The sequence below is a fragment of the Neovison vison genome, chromosome 1 (assembly GCF_020171115.1).
Source record: "Neovison vison isolate M4711 chromosome 1, ASM_NN_V1, whole genome shotgun sequence".
Classification (NCBI taxonomy): domain Eukaryota; kingdom Metazoa; phylum Chordata; class Mammalia; order Carnivora; family Mustelidae; genus Neogale; species Neogale vison.
Window position 1 is genome coordinate 46,259,830 of NC_058091.1, and position 10,019 is coordinate 46,269,848.

General features: G+C 41.2%; 1 protein-coding gene across 1 annotated transcript; it reads right to left on the reverse strand.

The window, feature by feature from the left end:
- Window positions 1-6,448: 6,448 nt before the first annotated feature.
- On the reverse strand, window positions 6,449-9,928 carry RWDD2A (RWD domain containing 2A). Its single transcript, XM_044246402.1, has 3 exons — window positions 9,851-9,928; window positions 8,626-8,965; window positions 6,449-7,620 (listed from the first exon to the last, which is right to left on the reverse strand). The coding sequence occupies exons 2-3, from the start codon at window positions 8,824-8,826 to the stop codon at window positions 6,943-6,945; spliced, it is 879 nt and encodes a 292-aa protein (XP_044102337.1). The 5' UTR covers window positions 8,827-8,965; window positions 9,851-9,928; the 3' UTR covers window positions 6,449-6,942.
- Between the last annotated feature and the right edge of the window lie 91 nt (window positions 9,929-10,019).

Below are 10,019 nucleotides of genomic sequence, written 5' to 3' on the forward strand. Positions count from 1 at the left end.
ATTACATTTTCTTTTTTCATTCATCTGCTATTAGACATGGAGGTTGTTTCCATATCTTAGTTATTAAAAATAATGTTGCAATGAACATGGATGTGTAGATGTCTTTTCAAATTAGCATTTTCATTTTCTTTGGATAAATACCCAAAAGTGGAATTGTAGATCATATGGTATTTCTATTTTTAATTTTTTGTGGAATCTCCATACTGTTTTCCATAGTGGTTGTACCAATTTACATACCTAACAAGGATTCACAAGTGTACTCTCTTCCCCACATCCTCACCAACATTTATTTCTTTTCAATAATACCCATTTTATCAGGTGTGTCATAAAACTTCATTGTGGTTTTGGTTTGCATTTCCTTGATGATTAATGATGTGGAGCATCTTTTCATGTGTCTGTTGACCATCTGTGTATCTTCTTTGGAAAAATGTCTATTCAGATCCTCTATTTATTTTTAAGATTTTACTTATTTATTTGACAGAGAGAGAGATCACAAGCAGGCAGAGAGGCGGGGGTGGGGGAGACAGACTCCCTGCTGAGCAGAGAGCCCGATGCAGGCCTCTATCCCAGGACCCTGAGATCATGACCTGAGCCAAAGGCAGAGGCTTTAACCCACTGAGCCAACCAGGCGCACTCAGATCCTCTATTTTTAAAGGACTTTTTTTCTATTGAGTTGTATGAGTTCTTTATATATTTTGGATATTAACCTCATCAAATATGTGCGTTCCAACTATTTCCTGTCATTCAGTAAGTTGCCTTTTCCTTTTGTTGATGGTTTCTTTCTCTGTGTGGAAGTTTTTTAGTTTTGATGTAGTCTCAATTGTTTATTTTTACTTTTTTTACCTTTGCTTTTGGTTGCAAATCCAAAAAGTAATCACCAAAACTGACATCAGTGTGCTTACTGCCTGTGCTTTCTTCCAGGAATTTTATGGTTTCAAGTTTTTCATTCAATTCTTTAATCCATTTTAAGTTGGTTTTTGTGAATGGTGTAAGGTAGTGGCTGAGTTTCATTCTTTTGCTTGTGGCTGTCCAGTTTTTCTAATGGTTATCGGAAGACTTTCCAATAATACAATACAATAATTCCAATAATACAACTTTCCCTGTTGTATTCTTGACTCCTTTGTTGTTTATTGACCATATATGTGTAGGCTTATTTCTGGGCTCTCTCTTTTGTGCCATTGATCTATATGTCTGTTTTTATGCCAGTGGCATACTATTTGATCATTACGGCTTTGTATGATATGGTTTGAAATCAGGAAGCGTGATGCTTCCTGATTTGTTCTTTTTTCTGAAGATTGCTTTGAATATTTGGGTTCTTTTGTGGTTCTGTGCAAATTTTAGGATTTTTTTTTGCATTTCTGTGAAAAATGCCATTGGAATTTTGATAGGGATTGCATTGAATCTGTAGATTGATTTGGGCAGCATGGACATTTTAACAATATTAATTCTTCCAGTCCATGAGCATGGAATACCTTTCACTTATTTTTGTTATCTTCAATTTCTTTCATTAATGTCTTATAGTTTTCAGTGTACAGATCTTTCATTACTTTGGTTAAATTTATTTCAAGGGTTTTTTAATGCAATTGTGCAATTTTAAATGGTATTGTTTTCTTAATTTTTCTTTATGACAGTTTGTCATTCGTGTATGGAATACAACAAATTTTGTATGTTGATTTTGTATCCTGCAACTTTACTGAATTAATTTTTTAGTTCTAACAAGATTTTTGATAGAGTCTTCAAGGTTTTCTATATACAAATAATTATGAAGTCATCTGCAAATAGAGGCAGTTTTATTTCTCTTTTCAATTTGGATGCCTTTTATTTATGTTTCTTGCCTCATTGCTCTGTTATTCATTGCTATGTTATTCAACATAGTGGTGAGAATGGGCATTTTTGCCTTCTTCCTGACTGAAAGAATTTTCAGCTTTTTACCATTGAGTATAATATTAGCTGTGGGCTTATAAGATGTGGCTTTTATTATGTCCTCTATAAACACTTTGTTTAGAGTTTTTATTGTGGATATTGAATTTTGTCAAATGCTGCATCTTTTGAGATGATCATATGATTTTTTCCTTCATTTTGTTGAAGTGATGTTTCACATTGACTGATTTACTGATGTTGAACCATCCTTGCATCCCTTGAATATATCCCAGTCGGTCATGGTGTATGACTCTTTTAATGTATTAGTGGAATCAGCATTTCATTAACGACTTTTTTTTTTTAATTGAGGACATTTTGATGGCTCTGGGAGACCTGTGGGAAACACTGTGGTTAAAAATGGGCTCCCTTTTTTGTTTTGTTAATATTTTATTATATTTTATTAATGGGCTCCCTATTTTATTTTTATTTTTATTTTTTTTAAAGATTTTATTTATTTATTTGATAGAGATCACAAATAGGCAGAAAGGCAGGCAGAGGGAGTAAGAGGGAAGCAGGCTCCCTGCCGAGCAGAGAGCCCATGCGGGACTTGATCCCAGGACCCTGAGATCGTGACCCGAACCGAAGGCAGCGGCTCAAACCACTGAACCACCCAGGCACGCCTGGGCTCCCTATTTTAATGGAAACATCAGAATCTTAGGGTTGATAGAGGCTGAATAGCAGTGCTTTGCAGCAATTAACAAATGGAGACACAGTAGAAGCAGTTATAATAGGAAGCTGGTCCACTGTAATCAGCATAGTTTGGCCTACAGAAATCTTTGGTGGTGGCCAGTAAATCACTGGGCCTCATAGCCTGAAATGATGTTGCAAAATTTAACAACTCAGACAGCACAGATATTGACTAAGTAAAATGAGTGCCAGTGTATACTGGCATACAGTATACAACTGATACAGCCACACCACTGTATATCAACTAAATATCAGCTGGGGTTAGGACCAAATAGATGGGCAACCCAATGTAGGCCTGACTTGACATGTATAACAACAGCAACAGAAAAACCTGACTAGAGCCCCCAAAATAGAGTGTCAAGGCCTTCAGCAAATTGCCATGCATAGCTATGAATGAAAGACCCCTAAGGTGATGAACTCTGTAATATCCAAAATCTTCCTTTGAGGTTCCATTTACTAGAATAACAATGCATTGCAGAAAGGAAACCACTAGTCCTTTTGGAAATCACCTGGAAACAGAGCTCTGAATAAATGCAAATTTCTAGGCCCTTAGAAATTATTGTGGTCTATGGAACTAAGTGTATTCTTAGGACTAAGTGTATATAGGAAAAAATCCATTGTCTAGTCATTTGCTCAGTGAAGAGGTCTCATTGAAGATTAATTTCTTTATCATCTATCACCACATTGGATCCTTAATCACACACAAAAAAAGGGTTATTCTGGCTGGAACCACCCATAATTTGCAGCGGTAAATCTCATCAACAAAATCTTTAAGAGAAACAGGGGTGTGATTTTTAGCACATCCTAACTCAGTATGATCTTTGGATCACATAAACTTGATCAGATGGTGATTCCAACCGCAGCTGACAGACAAGTTCTCTTTCTTGTAGCTACTGATTAGGCTGATGCTTTCTTGTTTTTCCTATATTCCATTAAGTAGGGGGCCACTGAAGCAGTTTGTGCTACCAATAAACATTATAGATTGCCTTTTTTCAATGTTCCATTAACTCTCTGGTTCTGCACCAGAATTTAATTCTTGACACCAAACCTTGATCATCTCACTGCTAGGGCATCACGCTGGTCTGACAAATTGATGATACATTCATAAGACGTAGAGCACAGGCATGAGATTTACTGAATTCCTGGCTAAGATCTCATGAAAGTACAAGAGTCTGCCACCTCAGCCAAGCATATGGAAACTGATGTCCGATGTGTATTAGGATGTTACCTCCATGGGGAATAACTGGTTGTGGACTTTGTTCCCCCATGACCAACGAGGTCCTTCAATGTTTGCTAGGTTCCTTGAAATTTGTGTCCACTCCTCAGACTGATTTATGGGTTGATCCAAATGCTTCTAGCTTTAACTGGGCTCAGAAAAAGGCTGCTATAGCTGGCCCAGGCTGCAGGGAAAGTGGTTCTACCATGTAGATCTTATGAGGGAGACTCAATGGGCTGAGTTTTGAGGTAAATCAGGATTCTATATAAAACAAGGATTTTGGAGCAAAGCATGTCATCTTTAGAAAATACCCGTTCTTTCAACTTACTACTGGGCTACATAAGATAAAAGAAAATGAAAGAAAACTGTTCTGTTCAAAAAGTTCTGTGAAGACCTCAGTAGGCTCCCTCAGGCCTTCCCATGTGGAGACTCACATTCACAGGCAACATACTTCGGATTTAATATAGGGATGTTTTAGAGGTTCTTGTATTATGTCTGTCAACTCATTTGGCTCACTCCTTAATCCACTATGCAAGTACCCTCAGCCTTTAGCCTAGCACATAATAGACCAGTAAGGAATGAGAAGCAGAGAACATAGGTGAAGAAAGGCTGATTTAATCAGTAAGTTTTAAAAAGACACTGCAATATTTATAAAGCACATACTTTCCAAATAACTGTTTAAAAATATAATGTATACAAGATCACGATCCTTAAATTCCAAGTGATTCAGACTGATGTTTGACTTTCCAGGAAAAAAAAGGGCAGATGTTGGGTACCTCAGAAGTGCTGAGTGACTAAACATTCAGTAGGCTGGAAATGAGGACGGCACTATGGATTTAAGCGGCAAGAGCTCAAAACCATCTTTCTAGAAGGCTGCCACTTACTTCTCCCAAACCATACAGAGAAAGGGTAGTTTCTCAGAGTAAGTGGGGTGTGTGTGTGTGTGTGGAGGAGGGTTGCCTGTGCCCCTCAGTCTGGGCAAAGAAAACTAGCAGTCTACTATACACACAAAGCTGAGCTTTGAATTATAATTATGTATATATTTTTCTATAAAACCTATACTTCTCCCATAATTAATGTCTACTATTAGTGTTTCTGATAGGAAAAATATATTACTGCATGGTAATACCAAGCATGTAAAAATGGGTCCTAAAAAATTACTACCAGAAATAGCTACAGAAGCAGTAAAGAGTTCATAAAATAAGTTATTCCTTTCATTTAGTGAATTAAGCAAATTTTTTATTCTATATTATACTTCTTTCAGCTTCTTCATCTTTCCATCACAACTTCTGCTAAGTTAATCATTGAAAAAAAATCCTCTATGAGAGGGTTAGGCACATTATTAGGTGGATGACATCTAATATGGAAAAAAATTGAGTCACATATATTTAGGGCCTAAAAACTTGTGAATGCTACTTACTGATGATCTTGGGGATACTATGCAGGATACTGGCTCCTAGACTATCTTGTTTTCAGTCCTGACAAAGACTGAGAAATGAGTCTTTGGCAATATAAGTTCTACTTCTTCCCTTTGTATATCGATAAAGGTAAAGTATAAGGTCCTTGGCTTGGGCCCCAGCCACATCCAAGGCTGGATTAAGACATGAATGGGCAAACTGGATCATCTGGCAAGGCAGGCCCATGACGAGGCCCTTGGTTTAAAGGTCTGAGTTGTGCCCTGGAAAGAAACTCATTCTGAGCTAATAGTGTGGGCAGGACAGAATAGACCCAGTTTCAAGGCCTCAAGGTCAAGGCAGTCAGCTTAGTGCAGGGTCTGCTGTTGCATTATATCCTTGCCCTAGCTCAAGGACATGTGTCTGCACCCTAGACACAGAATGTACCATTTCACCAAAAATTCTGTAAACTCTCCGGCACATGCAGCAATGTCTGGCGTCTAAGAGAATGTGACCTAGGGAGTGAGGCACTCATTCCCCTTCGAGTTACTAACCCTTGGCATCCATTTTTGGCATCCTGAGGGGACCAGCGCATCAGTGGGGTGGCTGACAGCAGCTGGAGAATGAAATCCTTCTAGAGAAAGAAAATGAAATGCTTCCAGTAGTGGCTAAAGAGAGACCATGGAAACCACAGAAAGTTGCAGGGTCAGCTCAGGACATCTCTTAACACAGGTAGGACTCCCAGAAATTCTGGGGGAGGGTGGATACTTTGCAATGAAAAGGTGTGGCAGGTGCTAGTTAAATAGGGGTCCCTGTCATCAAAACAAACTCACTTTTGACAAAGGCTGGTGAAGCCATATTTTTAGAGGAGATGGCAGTGACTTCTCACGGAAATGCACAGCTTGATTTTTCCCCACCAAGGTGATGGAGCAGAGCCTGCCATTGTGGTCCTCCTCAACACTCCCGTCCTACAAACCTTGTGCCTTGTGCACAGGCAAAGGCTGCCAGTATGTAGTACTCGGGGAATACTTTGTACGCATGAAACCACATCTTTTTTTGTGAATGAGAATTAAGACTATTATGGTATCCTTATCCTTAATATCATGAATCAGCTGGTGAAAACAGCCCGGCAGAGAACACAGAGCACTATGTGTCATCTTCATTACTCTTGAGACTTTGCTGCTCTGATTCCTCTGTTACCATAGTCAGGATCGAGTTTTACTAAAAAAAAACAAAAAAAACAAAAAAAAACTATAAACAGAGGGTTTAACTTGAAGCAAGGAATGTAGTCAAGATGTGCTCTTCTCACTTTAAACTTGACTTAGAATCCATTCCCCAATAATGAAAGAAAGAAAATGTGCTGCATCATCATGTGCTGACTGCACGAGAGAGGAATATTATGTATGAGTTCAGAGGTGCAGTTTGACTATCGATATTAATTACGGGCTTTGGACGCCTCTTTAATCAAGTCAGTTTTGCTGGTTAAATTGGCTGTTTTTATTAGTTTACAATTAAATAGTTTTCATTTAACACAAGAACATAGAGATAACATTACAATTGCACTGTTATAAAGTTAAAAGTCCTTTGTGTTTCATTACCAGATAAAAATTGTGGGGCTAGGGGTCTCACAGAGGATGCCAAACAGCCACTGGCCCTTTTATTTTGGTCTTGTTCACAGAAATACCGACTTAGAGAAATTATAAGCACAGGCCTCTTACTAGCTTCCTAGGCGTCTGCGCTTTTACTTTCAATACCAAATAATATCTGGAACACATGCTCACTTTTATGTTTTTTGAGAAATTCTAAGAACTGGCCCAGGTTCATGTGATAGTCGTTCCTTAATCCATAGTCGCCATGGGCCTCAAGGAGCAATTCTTCAAAAGAATGGAAAAGGCGCAGATCCTCTCCGTTTCCTTCGGTTTCGACACTTTCAGCATGCTTACAGGAAATGTGTTTCCAGTTGGGGTACCTAATTGTGTGCCAGAACTCCTCACAGTGCTCTTTGAAGCCCTCCACACAGATTATACCCGGCTTTCCTGTCATGCAAAATCCAGTCACATCCAACCTTTTCCCAACATCCAAAATCTTTTTTCTTAGGTCCTGCTGATATATATGGTGACTGTAGATCCACATTCGGAGGAATGTGTTCTTGACTGGCTTTGCTTGTGTAGATGGTTCAAAAACAAGCTTTCTGTTCAGAAAATAGGAGGCACTATTGTCCTGCAACCACTGGATTGCTGCACATACACAGAGCTCACCTGGATCAAAAGTCCCTATATGGGAAGTGAGACCCTTGTTGAGCAGGAGTTGCTGTTGTCGGTCAAGCTCAGACGACCGTCCAAATAGCTGCAACGCTGCATAGGGGTAGCCGTGAGGCATGGTTACTTGCAAATCAATTTTCACCTTAAAATGAAAATCAAATAGATTTAAGAACCAGAAAATCAACTAAGCTAGTTTATCAGTGGCAACAGCATGATTTTGATAAACATAACAGTTATCGCTACGACTAAGTGTCAGCTATGGGCCAGAGACTGTACTGAGAACATCACATACACTATTTCTTCCATTTATGCATTCACGCATTCCAGTGTTTACTGAACGTCCACCATGTGTCAGGGACCCCATACTAGGATGAAGAAGTGAAGAAGCTAGATGCAACACAATTTCTGCTCTTCCTGAAGACTAGAGCCTAGTGAAGGAGAAAGCATTAATCTAATAATTACGAATCGCAAGTACTTAATTTCAGTGGTGAGAAGCACAGGGATCTGATGAAATGTGTCACTGGTGAGACAGAAGTCACTCTGGGAAGCAGGAGATCCTCTTTAAGGAAATGACAGCTGAAGGGTGAGCAGGAAATCACTAGAGGAGGCATTCTCAAAAGCCTAGTCCACTTGTTACCTATGCTATGCTCATGTTGCTAGAGACAATGGATCAGAAGATGAAGGTAAATTCACTTTAAGGATTTAGATTTCCTGTCTGTATTTGCTTTGTGTCATGGTGCCACCCAAGAAACATTCATCCACTCCTTACAAGTCAGTTTTGCTAAAGGCAATATTTAGCTTTATAAAAATCATGATACATGTACAACACATACTACAATAGTTGGAATCGTAAAAAACGTGAGTGAACAGAATAGTAATGGTAGTATGAGACTGCCAGATGTTTTTAATAAAAACACCACATATTTGTTAAAAAGATGTGCATATTTATGTAAAATTCAAGATATTTATTGAAGACAACTTACAAGGGCATCCCACGTTTTACACATTTCACTTTCAAACAAATAAAGGATATATGAATTTGGAATATTCTCTATTTGCTTCCTGGACAGAAATCTCATGTTCCAAGTGTTTCCACTAAAAAAAAACCGGGCACCTGGCAACAATGAAAACAGCGCAGAGTACTTACCTTGGGCTCCTCAATCTGGAGGGTAATCACAAATTCGATTTTTGGCGGCAGCGCCTCCCTAGTGCCTTCCAAATATCGCTTTATATTCGTCAGGACATTTACATCTTCAAGTTTTACTTCTCCTTGGTTAGGAAACATAGAAAACAGCATTTCCATCTCCAGCAGCTGAAGCTGCAGGCATTCTTTCATTGAAGCAGACATGTTGCCTCGAAATCCACTTGCCGGGAAAAACTGGAAAGGCCCAGGGCCACTAGGTTTGTTAATTTCAGCGGTGTCCAGAGAAATTTCCCGAAGGTCCTTTTCCGTTCAGCAGTTTTGCAGGAACGCTATGCACCGACAGCTAGGGGCAAAAACAGGGGACACTTACACTCTTTCTTCGCTTTATCTCTCAACCCCCAAGTCTAGTATACACAGCATCCCTTAAGACACCTCGTTAAAATCCAGGATTCCCAGTCCGTTACCTCCCCACCCCCACCCCCGCTTCAAATCCGGGAATCTGGAGTTTCAACAGGTGTTCCAAATTATTCCGTTGCAGGTGGTTCGCAAACACCTGCAGATACTCTGCAAGCCTGAATTCTGGGAGAGGCAAGGAGCCCAGCTTGCGAATCCCAGTAGGGTCTCCGGCTTGGGCCGAGCTGCGCCCTGTGGCAGTCTGGCGAGGCTGTGGTCGCATCCCTAGGTTCTGGGGTCTTGAGGACCCCGCAGCCCCCAATGCCAGTTGCGGAGCCTCGGCCCCAGCGCCAAGGACCCCTCCCGAGCGGGGCTTTACGACTCTCCGGGGAGCCACATCACCCTGGGATGGCATCTTGATAGCTCCGGACGATTTGGGTCCATCTGGCCTCTGTCCCGAGGGGCCCAGGCTAAGGGGGAATCTTACAGGTACATTAAGGAAACAATGTTTAGTGTGAGCTGGTACGGGGAGATGGGGTGGGGGCAGCGGCTCGAGAAGGCTCCGGGAGTCAGTTTGGGGAGATGAACCTCGAAGATCTAGATGGGGATGCGGGAAAAGGGGAAATGCCCGAGGCCACCTTGTCAGATGCCCCAAATCAGGGAGGGTTGGTACCCCCCATCTGCGACCACTAGGAACCCTGGCTTCCCAGGAACGCAAGACTGCCACCCTCTGAGACCCAAATTTGGATGCGGGGACTGCGTTTTTTGCCGGTCGCTGTGCTCTGATGGCCCACGACCCTCGGCGCCAACCCCTGGGCCACCGCGGGGGCCTCACCCTTCCCGGTCATTCAATGGAAACAGCCCCAAACCCTGTCAGACCCGGGATCCGCAGTTCCGCAGGCGCGAGCTGCGCATGATCCGCAACGAGGAGAGGCGGGGCCGGCGGATCCTCCCCGGCCGTGATTGGCTGGGGGGGGGCGCGGCTATGCACCGGAAGACACGCA